We start from the raw sequence: 16700 nt of genomic DNA, 5'->3' as shown, positions 1-16700 counted from the left end.
AGTGAGGCGAAATCGCCAACGTCACAGCGCTAAGGATCATGGGAGATGCAGTTACTTTACCGTGAAAGAGGCGGATCGTAACCTGCGCCATCTTGGCACTTTGTCCTGTTAAGCCCCTCTTTAAACTACGCAGACGTGTGTGGCTGTTTTTAAACCTCGGAGGTTATGACTGGCGGGAGCGAATTTCACAAGAGCTACGCTAATAACAAGGACTCGGAGCCCACGATGGACGTGGACATGGATTCGAGTCATATGGAAGGCGAGCGGGGTGAGCTGGACGGCAGCATCCCGGCTGCGTGTTCCTCCAACGGCAGTGGCGGGGAGGAGGATGAAGCGGAGGCCCTCGGCCGCTCCAGGGAGGCCGGGAGTTCGAGTAGTCAGCACATTCCGGATAGAGGAGGGGTGCTCGGTGGCAGGGAGCAGGAGGTGTCGGTGGCAATCGGAGAGACGTATTTATGTCAAAGAGCCGATAAGACATGGCGTGAGTAAAGACCATGTTCTGCTTTTCCCTTCTCAATTTCGTTGGCATGCTAGCTGTCTTATTATTTTGGATATGGACTCAGTGCTTTTGTTTTGGTGAAAAACTGCCATCAAACAGTTAAAAATCTAAATGACTCGCATAAAGTCCCAAACGGCTTTGGTCCAAAAACTTAATTCAGCGATCGCTTACTAACTGAAGATTTTTAGGGCTTTCTAGAAAATTCTCTATGGATCTTTAAACAGTGACACTTTAAACAACAAACGGCCCACATCTAAAAGTTAGCACTGAAACGTAATAAACACACTAAGGTGTTTAGTTATGTTTGCCGAATTAAATGACGTCTCGATACACATAAGGTGAGATTTTAACAGCCAAATCTATACAAAGTTTATGGTTAATTAAGGCAAGCCCGCATTTAAGTCCCAGAAATCTGAAGGGAGTTCGGCAGGAAGTTGCTTGTACTGCCGTGAGTCGCACCAGCTGATGGTTGTTGCTCCTTTCACAGACACAGCAGAGGTTATTCAGTCCAGACTGAACGAACAGGAGGGCAGAGAAGAGTTTTATGTCCACTATGTGGGGTGTAAGTACAAAAATACTTTCATATTTTTAAATTCTGATTTATACTGCATGTTTCTTCTGTTTAATTCATGCTAAACGTTCATATCCAGCTGCTGTATCTACATCTAATTTTCTCTGGGATTCGTGCAGTCAACAGGCGGCTGGACGAATGGGTGGGTAAGTCTCGCCTGGCACTTACCAAGACAGTGAAGGACGCGGTTAGGAAGAGCACAGAGATCGGTGGCGTTGGAGATCTGGGTGACCAGCCTGAGAGGAAGATCACCCGCAACCAGAAGCGCAAGCACGATGAGATCAACCATGTGCAGAAGGTATAGAGTGTGTGTAATAACACCAGGAGCGTTGCATAACTTACAGTTTTCTAATGAAGCTTTTCTTTGCAGACATACGCAGAGATGGACCCAACGACAGCTGCACTGGAGAAGGAGCACGAGGCGGTGTGTAGTCACAACCACTTTTCTTCCACGTTTTTTCACTATTTCCAGTATTTGGTCAATAAGCTAACTGTTTCCCTCACTTTCAGATCACCAAAGTGAAGTATGTGGATAAGATCCAGATAGGAAACTTTGAGATCGATGCCTGGTACTTCTCACCATTTCCTGAGGATTATGGGAAGCAACCCAAGCTGTGGATCTGCGAGTACTGCCTCAAATACATGAAGTACGAGAAGACGTTCAGACATCACCTGGTCAGTCACCTCAGTTCAGGACGTTTGTGTCTCATAGAGTCATACCTGCTTTTTTGTTTGAGTCAGTGAATGATGGCTTTATGTGTGAGACAGAAGACTGTTAAAGGATTGTTATCCAGCCTGATGAGATTCTTATTAAAACGTTGTGCTGTCATGATTCTGTCAGCCTTCGTTTTACTCAGAAAAAATGTCAGTCATTCACAAATCTGATAAATGTGTGCTGTGTGCTGCAGCCTGGTGTAGGGCTGTTCGATATAACCATATATATCGGATGACGATATAAAAACGTCTGTCGTTTCATTTTACGCTGTCGTTTGTTTCGTGGTGTCGCAAAATAAACTGTTTACGGTAATATTTGTTCATGGTTTTGATGTCACTGTAGTGGCTGTATTAATTTCTTAAAGTTCTCTCTTCCTCTTAATGTTTAATATAACCACACTACGGACGGACAAGCGCCTGTTTTTATGCGTTGTCGTTAGCAACAATGAAGGTGACAGCATCGCGTGTCCGCTTGTTTATGTTCCACATAAACCTTTCACAATAAAGCTCAAGATCCTGTTCAGACTTTTCAAAATAAACTGAATCACGTGAAAGAGCAGATCATTTACAGATGAGAAGCAAAAAAGTAGACTAAAAAATAGACCTTAGACTCAAACGTTAGAACAGGCTTCTCCCCGCAGCACGCCGTGTAATAAATACAAAGAAAACGGCGCCGTTACAACTTATGTCTAAAAATGTATCGTTTCATGCATCGGTTAAAACTTCCCGCAAGTCGAGCTGCCCGAGATTCACAGACTTTACAGAAAATGTTACATTTTTGTGATTTATATCGTTATCGGACGATAGATGTCTGATATCGGGATATGAGATTCTGGTCGTATCGCACAGCCCTACCTGGTGCCACAAAATAAGTAAAGTCATCCCCGCTCAGCAAAGCGAGAGGGGTGTGATGGTGCTTCTCCACAAAAACCAAAAAAGCTTTGAAGTGATGCATCTTTGACTTTAGCGATCTGCTGTTAACAAACCAAAGCTGGGTGCTTCTCCGTATCCCAGCACGTATCTTTGTGTTCGGGTACATTAGATGTTAATTACTTGTGGATCTGTCCGGGTGTAATCCATGTTTTTCGTGACAGCAGCGTCCCGTCACTTCACCTGCACGGCAGCTGTCAGTAACGCCGTAGAGCCGCTGAGCACACAAAACTCACCACCATGAAACCACTAAATCACTACCACTCACACTCACCGTCACCTGCTGCTGCACTGAGACAGAGGTCGCGTTTAAAAGCGCTGCTTTAAATCCACACTTTTCCACCTCAGCTTTAATGTCTTGGATTGAAACAGTTAACCCTGAGGTTAATCGCTAAGCCTCAAATCTGTTCTTTTGCTCAGAGCTTCGTGTTTTACTGGAATCTTTGAGGTTTAGAGCTCAACATGCACAACAACAAAAGACATGTTAAGAAGGAATACGTCAGAATCCTTCAATGGAAGAAATACGACACTCTGATGTTTCCGTCTTTGTTACCTGCCTCATTCATACATCCACAGCTTGTGTTTGCTGCAGTTCAGCATGTTTAGATCTAATATTTTAATGCTGTTCTACATAAACTGTCCTTATTAAATAAAAGTGTCAGACTTTGCTGTTTATCGAACCCACCAGTGTGAAAGTCTCTCGTGAAAGCTGCAGTTCAGGCGTAAAACAAATGAATATGTAATTTTATTCGTATGCATGTTTGTCCTCAAATTCAAATTCAAAATTTATTTGTCACGTACACAGTCATACACAGTACGATATGTAGTGAAATGCTTGGACAACTGCTCGTGACCTAAAGAAAACAAAAAAGGAAAAGGCTATGAATAAGAAAGGAAATAAATATGAAAAATTAAAAAGGGTAAATTTAACTAGGAAGGAATAAGATAAAATATATAAATTAAAGTTGAAAATAAAATAACTGTACAACAAAATACACAATATAGAACTATATAAGAATGTATGAAGAAATCTAAATATAAATAAATATATACACAATAACAGCAGCTGTACAAGTATTAACCGGAAATTTTTAGTTTCACTCATTAAATCAAACTGCAGTGTTTATTTGACCTTTGACCTTTGACCTTTTCCTCCTCAGTCACACTGTCAGTGGAGGCAGCCTCCAGGCAAAGAGATTTACAGGAGGAGCAACATATCTGTGTACGAGGTGGACGGGAGAGACCACAAGGTGAGCCCGGCTGAACACCGAGCTGCTAACGTGGGTTTGTGTTCCTGCTGCTGACAGTCGCTCTCTGTCTGCAGATCTACTGTCAGAATCTGTGTCTACTAGCCAAATTATTTCTCGACCACAAGACGCTTTATTTTGATGTGGAGCCCTTCATCTTCTACATCCTCACTGAGGTCAACAAACAGGGAGCGCACATCGTCGGCTACTTCTCCAAAGTAAGTCCTCAGCGCGCGGCTCAAAGGTCGTTTCCTCGTATTCATTTCAGACTGATCGTCACGACTTCTGTGGTTTTATTTTTCAGGAGAAAGAGTCTCCAGACGGGAATAATGTGGCCTGTATTCTCACGCTGCCGCCTTACCAGCGCAGAGGCTACGGGAAGTTCCTGATAGCTTTCAGTAAGTGACAGTGAATGAATGATGAGGGAGCGTCCTGGAATACCAGAGCCTGGAGTTTGTAATCAGAGCTTTTTAAAGATGTTTGCAGAAAAAATTTTCAGGCGAAACAGGATTTCAAATGTTAAGTTGGGAGTTTCAGATGGACTCGAGATGACACAAATAAGTTGTTTCACATTTATAATAAAACCGAAAGGAAGTCAGTAAATCTGCAACTCCTGACCTCCACCAAAGAGCTGATGTGATTGGTTCAGCTTTCACATGGATGGATGAATGAATGAATGAATGTACATCAGACTGAGAAAAGATAAATTAGGAGTCACTGTTTCAATCTCACAATGGTATCACAAGCTGATCCAGGTGTCCTCCAGCCTGGTAACTTTCCAAGCTGTGTTTGTTTGGCATATCTGAATTTCTATAAAATATCAGATTTGAGTTAAATTATCAGATTTTTGTCTCCTGTAGAGATATGCTTTGTGGATTGAGGCCCCAAGAGATCAAACACACTCCAACTTAAGAAAACACGAGCAAATAGAAAAACCCTGCAAAAGCACACAAAACACAACAGATGTTGAGTAAAATACAGTGGAGATGGGAATAGTGCAGCAGATGGATGGATGGCAGGGGTGTAGTCATGACACCAACAGAGCGAGTGACTGAAGGAGAGACGCTCGCTGGCAGCAGCTCTGATATCGCCCGTTTCTGCTGCAGGCTATGAGCTGTCTAAGCTGGAGAACACAGTGGGGTCTCCGGAGAAGCCGCTCTCTGATCTGGGGAAGCTTAGCTACCGAAGTTACTGGTCCTGGGTCCTGCTGGAGATCCTGAGGGACTTCAGAGGAACGCTGTCCATCAAAGACCTCAGGTAGACACGCAGACACGTGCAAAGCTGGACGATTCGGCTTTGCTTTTCCACTTGTTTTGTAGACGCTGTGAAGGTTAAGAACCAAAACGATTGTTTGGCAGCTCAGAGATGCACTCAGTGTGAAAGCTCTGCTGTTTTCAATTTTACAGCAGACAAACTTTTATAAGTTTACGTGTTGATGTGAAACTTGGTACTCGACGAGTTTCTGATCAGAACTTTTAAAAACAAAACCTGGAATTAAAAAACAAACTCTCTGATTTTAACCTTCGTGTCCGTCTGCGTCTCCCAGCCAGATGACCAGCATCACACAGAGTGACATCATCAGCACGCTGCAGTCGCTCAACATGGTGAAGTACTGGAAAGGTCAGCACGTCATCTGTGTGACGCCCAAACTGGTGGAGGAGCACCTGAAGAGCGCCCAGTATAAGAAACCACCAATCACAGGTACCTGCACAGATGTTCCAAAAATCTTCTCATCTTATTACAAACATGGCGTCAGGCTCTCAGATCTCGAGGATTCTCGTGTCGGGTTTTTACCCCGCAGCTGATTTGCTAACGTCAGGTGTGATTGTGTCTCGCTCTCAGTGGACACGATGTGTTTAAAGTGGGCGCCTCCAAAAAACAAACAGGCCAAGCTGTCCAAGAAGTGAGGAACGGAGCCGCCGACGTGTGATCACCCGCCGGGCGCTCGTGTCACTACTGTACATAATTTTTAGTCTCTCCTGTCTGTATTTTTTAAAATAAATCTCTAAAATAAAGCTTCGTCTCCTGATCTGATTCCTACATACGTTAAACATCACTGAGGAAACGAAATATTTGCTGCAAGGATGAAATATTCCTTTAATTAGGAACAGAAGATGTTTACGATCGAATAAAAACTCGTCCTAATTAAAAAAACCTTGGTGTTCTTTTTCAGTCACTTTCTCGCTCATCAGGAAACTAAACAGTGATCACACTTCACTCTGGTTTCTAATGTTTCATGTAGTCTCTTTACTTTCTGTTTAAAAAATACTTGAGGTTTTGTTCTTTCATAGGCTCAGAGGTTGGTTTCATGTCTGTATCAGGTGAACCATGAGATTGTTGGTTTGAATCTCCGGGGCCTCCCTGGATGTATGAATATGATTTATATAGTCAGGTAAAGTCGCCTGTTACCACTCTGAGAACCAGGCTCAGGACGGTTGGTTTGTGCTTCATCTGAAGTCTTTTTTTTTTTTCTCAAACTGAAACGTGTTTTCACGTTTTCAATATTTCTGTCGCTGTTTATATAAAAAACAAACAAACAGCAGTCCACGTGCCCAGCTCCAATCAGCTGGTATTCCTCATGATGACATGCTGGAGGAGCAGCCATCAGGACTAATGAGTTACACCTGAGCTCGGTGCGCAGGTACCGTCCCGCTGATGTGCTGAAGAAAAGGTTATTTTCAGACAGGTGAGTTTTACCTGCTGTCACAGCAACAGTTGGTTTAATGAATTAAGATTTTCTTGGTTTTATTTCTTGAGGCTTTCCTCCACTGCAGGCTGTAGCTGTAGCTTGTCAAACGGCCCTCAAAGCAGCAGAAGATTTAATTTGTGAGACGCAAACACGTCCAGCCAGCTGTCCCGGGGCTGGTGTAGTACCAGTATTGAACACAAGAGGGCGGCAGTGCTGTTAGTGACTTGCTTTTCTTTTTTCTTTTACTGTGTTTGGGATGTTCTGTTTTCAGCCGACGTCTGAATGGTTGGTGCAACATTTGTGACAAACTACAGGTGGGTGACGAAAAGACTGGACTGGAAGAATGAGCTATAACAAAAACACAAATATTCCCTCCTTTGGTGTTTTGATGGGACTTTGAAGAAGTTGCTCATTGTGAAGAACTTAAAGTTTTATTTCTACAGCACACGCTTAAGAGATTAAATCGTTTATGTAAAATAGGAAATATATGAATTAAAATGGTATTTATTGAAATTGTAAAAACTGCCTTGAAGCGTAAATGTGACTGAGATATAATCGGTGTCACGTGGTCCCGATCATCAGGCCTGTCCTTCCGGCTGTGTGTCATCGATCAGCTGTGGTGATGACGCCATCTCCTCTGGCTGTTCTTCATTCACTGCTGATTTGAAATCCTCAACATCTGTGCGCTATTTGACCCTCACCGAGGAGCTCATGTGATTATTGTTATTAACAGCATCACTCGAAGTTGTATTCAAAGTGCTTTAGTAGATACTTGGACCAAGGATGACAGGATCCAGGAGAGCTGATCCCACATTATTATTTTTTAAAGGATTTTTATTTTTTAGACAAAATACAAATAAGGAAACTGTTTGATCAGGACCAGCACTTCCTTCCGGATCCTGAGAAATCAGGTCATCTCTGGCGGGGAGAGGATTTTTATCTTGGCTTCTGTAGCACAGCAGTAATAGTATCAGTGGTGGTGAATTTGAGGAGGCTGTCGTACCTGGAAGAGGAATTGTAGTTCTGATTGTCGGCCGAGTTCAGAGGCAGACAATCATCCTGCCCTGCCTCCACAGGGCAACGCAGATCTGCAAGTGTTTTCAATCAGCAAGCCTCAAATCCTGATTTTACTGAAGATCAATTCAAGGCCATTATGTTCAACTGAGACTAGATTGGGGAAAAAAATAGTTAAAATAAAACTAGTCTGTAAAACTGGAACAATTCTTGTGACTTAAACTATTAAAAAAAAACAAACAAACAAAAACACAGTAAATATCGTTAGTTTTCATATGTTTGATAAAGTTATTACAATGTTTCTGATGAGGCGTTGATGGATGTGTGACTCTGGATGTAAACAGACAGAAAACGTAACAGTTTTTATTGTAACAGCTGATTCTCCTAAACCTGGTGTGTGACACACGCCCTCCACACATTATTAAAAAAAACTATAAAACAAAACTGAATTAAAAACCAAAAGAAAATGACAAACATTAGTAAACACAAAGCTGCAGCGACTCTGGGCCACATGAACGTATGACACGAGCTCAGACACAAACTAAAGGGAGATTGTTTTTATTTTTTAGAAATTGTACTTTAAAACCACCAAGATCGTTTGTAAGGCATTCACAACAAATCTTTGTCTTTAATTTTTCAGTTTTTAGACTTTACAGATGCTTTCAGGAGGGTTTCCTAAAGACAGGAGAACAGCTAAGGCACAGCAGCACAGCTCCCAGCGAGAGACGACGACAAAGAGGAGACGGAGGAACGGGCTGGTCGGACATATGGACGGCGCCGCGGCGAAGCGCAGCGGGACGCCCTCGCCTGGGACCGTCCTCCAGCGTCAGAACATCTCAGGAACGTTTTCACACAACGCCACCACTTCTGCGACACCGTCACAGTCCAAACATCTGCATCTTAATACTCATTAACTTAAAAACTGTACATCATCTGTCAGGTTTTTACAAAACACAGCTTTACGTAGACTCGCTCGATATATGAAAAATACACACCGGATGTAAAAATGGCTCTGAATCGGTTTGAGTTTGAATAGAAAAAAATAAATGAGTTGAATTTGGTATTAAACTGCAGAGGTTTTAAATTCTACTCATTATGGCCGCTTAATGTAACCGTAAATAAATGTAACCCTCACAGACCTGCGTAGAACCGACACGTTCGTGCTCCACACGCTCAGACTCTTAGAACTTCTTCAGAGCTGCTGGGCTCCAGCTTTGGTCCCATTTATGTAAAAAACAAACAAACAAAAGAAAAAGTTTTGAATAAATTAATCGGGTAACCGTTTGTACAGCAGAAAGTTTGTCGCTTTGTAACGTGTGCAGATTAAAGGAAAGAGGACGCGGACGTCTCACTTCAAGTCTGAGGGATTCAGACATGGCACAGAAAGAAAACACACAGAGTCCGAACAACTTAAGAAAACTCGTTAAATATATTCTGTCCATAGATGATCACTTTAAAAGATTAATCATAATTTCCCCTGATACCCAACTGGCTCTGTGAGAAGATCTGTGGTTGCTGAGAACTGATTTCAGGCTCATTATCTCTGGAAAGCTGGTTAAAGGCAAAATCATCGATACAGTCGCTGCGGTGGGATTTGCATCTACAGCTGCTTCTGTGGATGGTTCATACAGACACGGCATTGATGTAAAAAAGAACATTTTTACAGTTAAATGTCAGCAGTTATTAGTTAAATATTTCTAGATTTTACTTAAACCGATTTTTCTTTTTAAAGAAGAAAAAACAGAAATTTTTCCAGCTCAACAGGACATTTAAAAAAAAGCTTTCAGAAATCACATACTGTGCTTAAAGTGGGCTGTTCTGCTCCCTTCCAGCTCTATTTTTATTCTTGGACTCCATCAGAGTAGCTTTGCATGATTCAGTGTTCAAAATAATCTGTTTATCTCACAGGCTTTGTGCACATCCTTTCTCGCTGACGTCAGAGCCAAAAGGAAAAAAAAAACCTGTGACACAGTTTAAATCAGATTTTGTTTTTTAAGAGGCTGATTTTGGGTTTTAAACTAGTAGCATAAAAAAAAATCTCATTCTGAGGCTTGATTCAGGTTTACGTTGGAGATTTTAAATAATGGGCCTAAAGAACGAGCAACCACGTCTGTTCTCAGCATGTGACCCTAAACTCAGGGAGACACTCGTACAACAAGAGGTATAAAGTTCTGCGAACACTCTTAACACACTTTCACTCACTCACTCGAGCACGCACAGCTTTGTAGTCCTAAATAAAAGTGAGAGCAGACCGAATGAGGACTGAAGGAGAAGATTTTCCTCAGTGTCTCTTCCCACTGTTCCCTCTGATGCTCCATCTGTCCTCTCTGTTCACGCTCACAGACTTTAAATAAATAAATACTGGACACAAACGGGACGTCAGCCCTGTGTTTTCCTTCATTTTCCCTCGCCTCATCCTCCCTCAGTCCGTCCGCCTGCTACCTTATCCGCCCATCCTCTCTGGGCAGGCTCAGTTCGGATTTTGGATCGGGGCTGGCGGAGCTCCACGCGGTGAGTCGGCAGCGCTGCATGACCGGACAGGCGCTGGGGCCCATCGAGCAGACGTCTGAGGCGGACCAGTAGCCCTCCAGCAGCCCGTCCAGCCAGCGACGCAACGGCGCCCCCGTCAGACTGGCGTTGGCCTCGGCCTCCTCGACAGCGCCCAGGCTCACCGGCAGCTGCAGGACCGGGTTGAGGCCGTGGAAGCTCTGCTCCATGTAGGAGTTCTTGGCTGGTCCGCCGTGCAGCCGCAGAGCGTCCTCTGGAGTCCAACAGCAGAAGGACAAAGAAAGTCTGAGTTAAACTGGGACCTGAGCTGCCACAAAAAGTAACATCGTCTACGTAAGACGCAGGTAAGAAATAAGGAAACAAATCAAATGTAACAACAGTAAGCACAGAAAATGTTTATCCAAACAAAGACGCACATTTCATTTTGTTTTCAGGTTTCTTTGGTTCCCCGCGGCCCAAAGACTGTATATAAAAGTTGGAAGCAAGAGTAGGATCTGAGTGAGAAACTAACGGCTGCTGCACACGAGGTTCGCATTCTGTAAGCTTCTGCTTCACGTCATGGAAAGGGTCAGTCTCACAACCAAGAGTCGCCCCCTGCTGGTCATGACAGGGAATGCTGGTTTCACTACAGAACAAGTAGCCATTCAGTATCAGTTATAACAGCTTTCTATCTTTTGCACATTTTTCTGAATTTTAAAGGTTGTTTTTTTTTTTAGTCCTTATTGCTTAAAAATGTTTTTAAGTTTCACAGTAAGTCTTCATCTTTTTAATTACTGCAACATGAGGCATATTTCAAGAGTAAAATTTAAGGAGCTTACAATACGAAGAGCCACTTTTTGAAGCCTGCTGACCCGCAGTCCTGTGCATGTGCAGCAAAGCCTCAGACGGGCTGTGCAGACAGATCTGACCAAATCCAAACCACTCAACGTTTTTAGTTTATCATTAATTATAAAAACCATGCTAGGAGTGGACATTTCAAACAAAAATGCTGCAAACTTTACTGTGAACTGTTTAACTTTTTAATAAAGTGCTTAAATGTAATTAATGATTATTGGTGGAATAGTTCATTAGCGAGAAGCTTGAGGAGTCTTCTCTAAATTAATTGGAGGTGAATGCTGTTATTTTAAAGTACAGCCACCAGTTACAGATGCCTGTGCAACAACAGTCCGATCGGATCACGTCACGCACCACCTGCACTTCATAGCAGCGCCCTGTAAAACCTCGGTGTCTATTCGTGCACCGAGCTTTACTTAGTCCTGCAGTTATCCCCTGGATACCCACACATGGCCCGAGGAGGTCAAACAAACCGAGCGTTAACCCGGGGCAGGCTAATTCGGACAGAGGTGACCCTGTGTGGGCGCAAGAGGGCGATTGGATACGCCACTATAAATATATGTTTGCATGGTGCTGACAGCTGTGACAGGAGGGCCTCTGCTCTGTGTAATTTAAGTATCTGCTATTGACATGAACAAGTATGAAGACCCTGCATATAGTTAACACTTGTTTCCAGGAGAGTTTCTGCAGGCCGACACTTTGTGCCAGGGTTAAGCCCAACCTGTTATTAAATGTGCTTTATAAATAAATGAAATGAAATAACTCGCTGTGCATGTAAGTGAAATGAATCCAGTGGATAAAAGTACTCTGATTACTAAGAACACACGTTTTCTTTTAACCACCAATGAATTTCTACTAAAGTATGAGGCTGTAAACTTGGTTTGGCCAAAACAGATGAGAAAACTTGCAATGATGTGTAAAAGTCCAAGTCTGACTCACAAGCACAAAACAGAGACTTCCCATCTCAGGGAGGTTTTAAACCTGCACTTATTCTTTACAGGTAGAGCTCCCTTGGTCCTGTATATTTCCTGGAAACCCTGCACTCGTGCTTCTAAGCAGGATGAGGTCCGATCACCCACCTTGCTGTATCGGCCTTTGCCTGTGAAACTCCAGAGGAGCCACGATGAAGCTGGTCTGGCCCAGCGGGCTCCAGTGGTGCAGCACCCTCAGTGTCCACGTGCCGGGCCTCAGCGGGGAGGTGAGAGGCGGCCGGTAGTGTGTGACCTCAGCGGAGGCGTCCACCAGGATGTCGTAGGTGGCGGCGATGACGTTGGTGGGGTCGATCCAGACAATCGTAGCCGTCAGGTTGCTCTGGCTCCGGCTCCAGCGCTGCACGGCCACCGGCTCGTCCTCTGGCCCCAGGAGACGCCCCCAGTTCCTGAAGAGACGCTCCTTAGGATCCCAGTCGGTCCCCACCTGAACAGCAGAAAGGTCAGAGACGACTCTTAAAGCTGTCTATACGAATGCGCTGCAGCTTGACAGAGTTTAGACATCGGTTAGAGAAAGGTGCACGTGAGACGCGTTTACTGATAGGAGCCTACCAGCTGTTCTCCAGGCTCGATTCCTCCAACTCTCTCCTCTCTGGCATCAACAAAAAGTCACTCTCTCACCTCCAGTTAGGCCAGAATGCACCAACTCAGCTTCTTTACTGGTTTTAGTCCTAGTTCAGGCCGGTTTTGGCTTCCTGTATATTTTTAGAGTTCACTTTAATATTTTACTGATCACTTTTAAAGCATGTCGTGTCTGGCCCCAAGCTACACCGCAGAAGTGTCGACTCCTGGGCCTCAGAGCTTCAGGCTGGTCCCTCGTGGCTGATCCGATCTAAAGCTGGCTGGTTTTGCCACCAGGGCCCCGGCTTTGAACTGACCCGGCCGATGAGATCGAGCTCGCACAATCAGTGACCTCCTTCTATCCAAGAACTCGTTTTTATAGACTTTACGTCACACTGTTACACGTGATGTCGCTTCCTTCTGGCTCTTGTCTTGTGACAAAGGAAAACTTTACAAAGTATTCCGACTGGTTTCTCCTGAAACTGGCTGAAAATGTGTGAAAGCTGCTCTAGCCCTTCCGCCATTTCCGCTGTGTTGGGTGTAATATAGCCAAACTTGCCAGCCGGATTCGTTTTTGTAAAAAATTCAAAATTTCAGTCTGATTTTCTTACATCAGCCTAACACGGCTTAGCAGCAAAAATACTCACACTCATCACCCTAGGGACCGTTTTGTGCCCCATTGAAACCCATTATAAACGCTATTTTTCACGGCAAAAAAATTACGGTCAAATCGATCGTGATCGGTTATGCTTCCGTTTCCGTTTGCAGTACTGGCCTTAGAGTTGTAATTTTTTTATTTGTCCACCAGGTGGCGCCCTTGCTCCACATTTGACCCCGGGCTGGAAAACAGCGGGCTGCCGTAACGGACCTGCGGGAAATGAAGCCTGATTCCCCGCGTGCAGCAGCGGCTTCGCCCGCTGATCGGCCGGGACCATTTTCGGGCCCTAGGGTGATGAGAGGGTGTAATTTTTTTTTTAAATCAACAGGAAATGACGTATTTGTTGTCACGTGGTACCGGAAGTGTGCGCTGGAAAAAGGAGTCCGACGCAACATGCCCCGATCATCGTCGCGAGTTAACCCGGGAGAATGCACTCATTTCGGCCTCGACGAGCAGCATTTGCCGCCTGGAGACCATTTTCTGGTTCTGGAAAAAAAAATAAAAGGCGATCGAAATGAAGGTTGGTGCCAATCTTTAGTCCATCTAAAGGCCTAATTATAATAACAATCAAATATTACTTCAAATGTTTTTTTTTTTAAATATTTCGTTTTGTTTCGGGGGGCTAAAAAAAACTGTGCGCTCATGTAATTAAACTGCGATTAAAAGGGTTAAAACCCCCGAAATATAATTAAAACTTTACATGACTAGTTCAGGGAGAAGTAGTTTTAAAAGACTGGCTAATTTAAAGTGGAAAAAAATATGAATATATAATCTTTTTATAGCATTTTTCGGGCGTGGCAGAAAACGGTCCCCAGGGTGTTCAACGTAAGTTTTTTAAAGTATGACACAAGGGCTAGAATACGTCAGCGTCACTGCAGGGGGCTGATCTGTTAGCGTTCACTGTTGGCTTTAATTAACCTGTTCTAGCCGGTCTTGGAGTCCCAGCGTGGTACAACCGTCACAGTCACATCGGCCGTGTGTGGGATGCTCTTGTTCACGTCTCTGCTGTCTTTCGTTTCTCTGTAATCCTGTGAGATTGGAGATTCACTCTAAATTTTTGTATTTTCACCTACACGTTTTTCTATTTACCTGCTTTCTAATTTTTGAATATTTGCTTTTAGTCCTTGTTTTTACTTCCCTGCAGGGATCAATCATTTCTTAGACTTAAAAACATTAAAGCATCCTGGGACATTTTTGTAACTGAGAATATATTAAGGCATGTAAACTGAGGTAATAATAAACCCAAAACAGTGACTGCAGAACGATGTCCAGGTTTATGTTTAGTTAAGAGAGCCCTCATAACGACACAAGTCTGACCTGGATGTGTTGGAGCCTGTTAGCGGCATGTGGAGAGCTGGTCAGGGTGAAGTGGTCTTTGGCGGCTACCCAGGTCTCCAGGGTTTCCAACTGGTTAGAGGCTTGGTTGGTAGCCACATGATGGACCAGGTAGCCCTGGTACTGGTCGGACAGGAAGTAAAGGTGCACAGACACCGGGTGACTCACGCCGACGTACCTGAGAAAGGAGAGAAAAAAAAGAAAAAGCATATTTAAATCACATATACAATAAAGTAGATACAACTTCCTCCCCTGACTGGTCCCAGCAGATGGCTGCCCCTCTCTGAGCCTGGTTTCTTCCTGTTAAAAAGTTTTTCCTTCCCACTTTCACCAAGTGGATCAAACCCGTGTTATCCTTCAAGACAAAATATCTTATTTTATTAGTATCAGAGGCGATCGTGGCTCAAGAGTTGGGTGTTTGTCTTGTAATCGGAAGGTTGCCGGTTCGAGCCCCGGCTTGGACAGTCTCGGTCGTTGTGTCCTTGGGCGAGACACTTCACCCGTTGCCTACTGGTGGTGGTCACACACCAGTGTGTGAATGTGTGGATGACTGGATGTGTAAAGTGCTTTGGGGTCCTTAGGGACTAGTAAGGCGCTATACAAATACAGGACATTTACCAGAGAACACATGATGCTTTGGACAGGAAGTGCAGTTTGTTACAATGTATCAAACTGCAGTTCCTCTAACGTCCACTAGAGGCAGTCTCAAAGCGAGTCGGTTTAAAATACCCAACTTTACAGATAAGATGTTTACAGACTAACACAAAAATGTTTGTTAATTTAATCAATTAAATAAAATGATTTTTTTAAGGATCTCACTAAGTTGACCGTCAGGTGGATGGCACAAGTAACTGTAGCTGTGAAGCTTCACCTCACTGGAGTCCCTGAATTGGACCTCTGGAGTATTTGGAGCATTTTTAATACAATCATCTGACCAATACTTTTCCTGCTGCGCAGTTAATTGTACTGACATGCCACCCAAGAAGTCTGGGCTCCAGTTTTGATGTGTGAAATTCTAGGATTTTAATTGGATGTTATTCAGCACTAATTAGCAGGTATCGTGTCTGCCCACATAGTCTATGAATGCAGTTTGCTAACCAAGCCGGCTAATTATCTGGCACTCCACCCGCTCGTCTACATATGGTAATTTCTGTCTGTGAAAAAAGCCAGCATGGCTGAAGCTGGGCCTTCAAAATGTAACCATCCTGCTCTCGACAGCCGTCTTTGATGTACAGTCTATGTTAATCCTACGTTTTCCCATTAACTACAGAATGGATCAAATGAACATTTGATTCAAACATTATTTATCCATAAAAATTCATCTTAATGAGTCTGGTGATCATCTGACATTTCATGTGCAGGAAAACCAGTGACGTTTCCACAGATGGTCTGTGTTCAGTGCAAACGATGGATACAGGAAACTCTTTAAGCATTACTGTACAGCAGGGTGGGCAACTCCAGGCCTCGAGGGCCGGTGTCCTGCAGGTTTTAGAGCTCACCCTGGGTCAACACACCGAATCAAATGATTAGTTCATTCCCAGGCTTCTGGAGAACTTCAAGACATGTTGAGGAGGTCATTTAGCCATTTAGATCAGCTGTGATGGATCAAGGACACATCTAAAACCTGCAGGACACCGGCCCTCGAGGCCTGGAGTTCCCTGCTTTGCACTGTAACGTCACAGGCAGCTGCTGGATTATGGCTCCAAATTACTCCAAGTTTTTTCCAAAAATATTTTTAAAAACTTAAACCTACATTCTCCTAAAAAACTCCTCCTGTTTAATTTTTTTTATTTATTTTTTTCCAAGTATTGTTGGACTGGTAGAAATTCAGACTCCCTAGGAATGATGCTGACGCTCAGGTTCGCTGCCTGATTGGCTGTCGTTAGTCACATGTCCCCATTCGCAGAAGACAACAGAAACATCAGCACTGACTGTCTGTGGTTAATTCAACATGGTAGTAAATTACAGGTAATGCTGCCCTTGTTGTCTTTGAGATGCACCCAGGATGTGACTGCTCTCCACAGTAATGCCAATCATTTGGATGCAGCCTCAATTACAACATTCAGAGCTTCTGATGATTAGATTTTAAGGCTTATGGAGTCTGTTATCTCCCTTTCTGCAGCCTTTTCTGCATTTTCTTCTGTTGTGTAC

The 16700-nt window shown here is 43.7% G+C and overlaps 2 protein-coding genes across 5 annotated transcripts in view; one reads left to right on the top strand and one right to left on the bottom strand.

The window, feature by feature from the left end:
• The first annotated feature begins 36 nt into the window (after positions 1-36).
• kat8 (K(lysine) acetyltransferase 8) lies at positions 37-5976 on the top strand. Of its 2 annotated transcripts, XM_086290205.1 has the most exons (11): positions 39-481; positions 987-1061; positions 1190-1368; positions 1441-1494; positions 1581-1745; positions 3875-3964; positions 4039-4179; positions 4266-4359; positions 5068-5218; positions 5508-5662; positions 5804-5976. In XM_086290205.1, the coding sequence occupies exons 1-11, from the start codon at positions 166-168 to the stop codon at positions 5866-5868; spliced, it is 1485 nt and encodes a 494-aa protein (XP_086146331.1). In that variant the 5' UTR covers positions 39-165; the 3' UTR covers positions 5869-5976. The 2 variants fall into 2 exon arrangements, with proteins under 2 accessions (XP_086146330.1, XP_086146331.1); XM_086290204.1 differs by having other exon boundaries at positions 37-481; positions 5508-5976.
• A 1662-nt stretch (positions 5977-7638) lies between these two features.
• LOC147333197 (xylosyltransferase 1-like) overlaps positions 7639-16700 on the bottom strand; it is a 40674-nt gene continuing 31612 nt past the window's right edge. For 2 of the 3 annotated variants that reach the window (XM_086290201.1, XM_086290202.1), the window contains exons 9-11: positions 14532-14727; positions 12086-12422; positions 7639-10425 (exon numbers count right to left, since the gene is read on the bottom strand). In XM_086290201.1, the coding sequence (XP_086146327.1) occupies positions 10103-10425; positions 12086-12422; positions 14532-14727 (856 nt within the window). In that variant the 3' untranslated portion in view covers positions 7639-10102. Of the gene's footprint in view, positions 10426-12085; positions 12423-14132; positions 14243-14531; positions 14728-16700 lie in introns of those variants that run through there. The other variant, XM_086290203.1, reaches the window with a different exon arrangement.

This window comes from Aulonocara sp. 'chitande type north' Nkhata Bay, linkage group LG4 (genome assembly GCF_057382095.1).
Source record: "Aulonocara sp. 'chitande type north' Nkhata Bay isolate Kocher_YH1m ecotype deep benthic linkage group LG4, A_spYH_male_GT1.1, whole genome shotgun sequence".
NCBI lineage: Eukaryota > Metazoa > Chordata > Actinopteri > Cichliformes > Cichlidae > Aulonocara > Aulonocara sp. 'chitande type north' Nkhata Bay.
The sequence above is the reverse complement of the archived record's forward strand: the minus strand, read 5'-3'. Positions and strand labels throughout refer to the sequence as shown.

Coding starts and splice junctions, on each gene's coding strand:
- kat8 (XM_086290204.1), top strand. CDS start 166: ATGACTGGCGGGAGCGAATTTCACAAGAGCTACGCTAATAACAAGGAC. Junction 1,062..1,189: donor TTATGTCCACTATGTGGGGT/GTAAGTACAAAA, acceptor GGATTCGTGCAG/TCAACAGGCGGCTGGACGAA. Junction 1,495..1,580: donor TGGAGAAGGAGCACGAGGCG/GTGTGTAGTCAC, acceptor CCTCACTTTCAG/ATCACCAAAGTGAAGTATGT.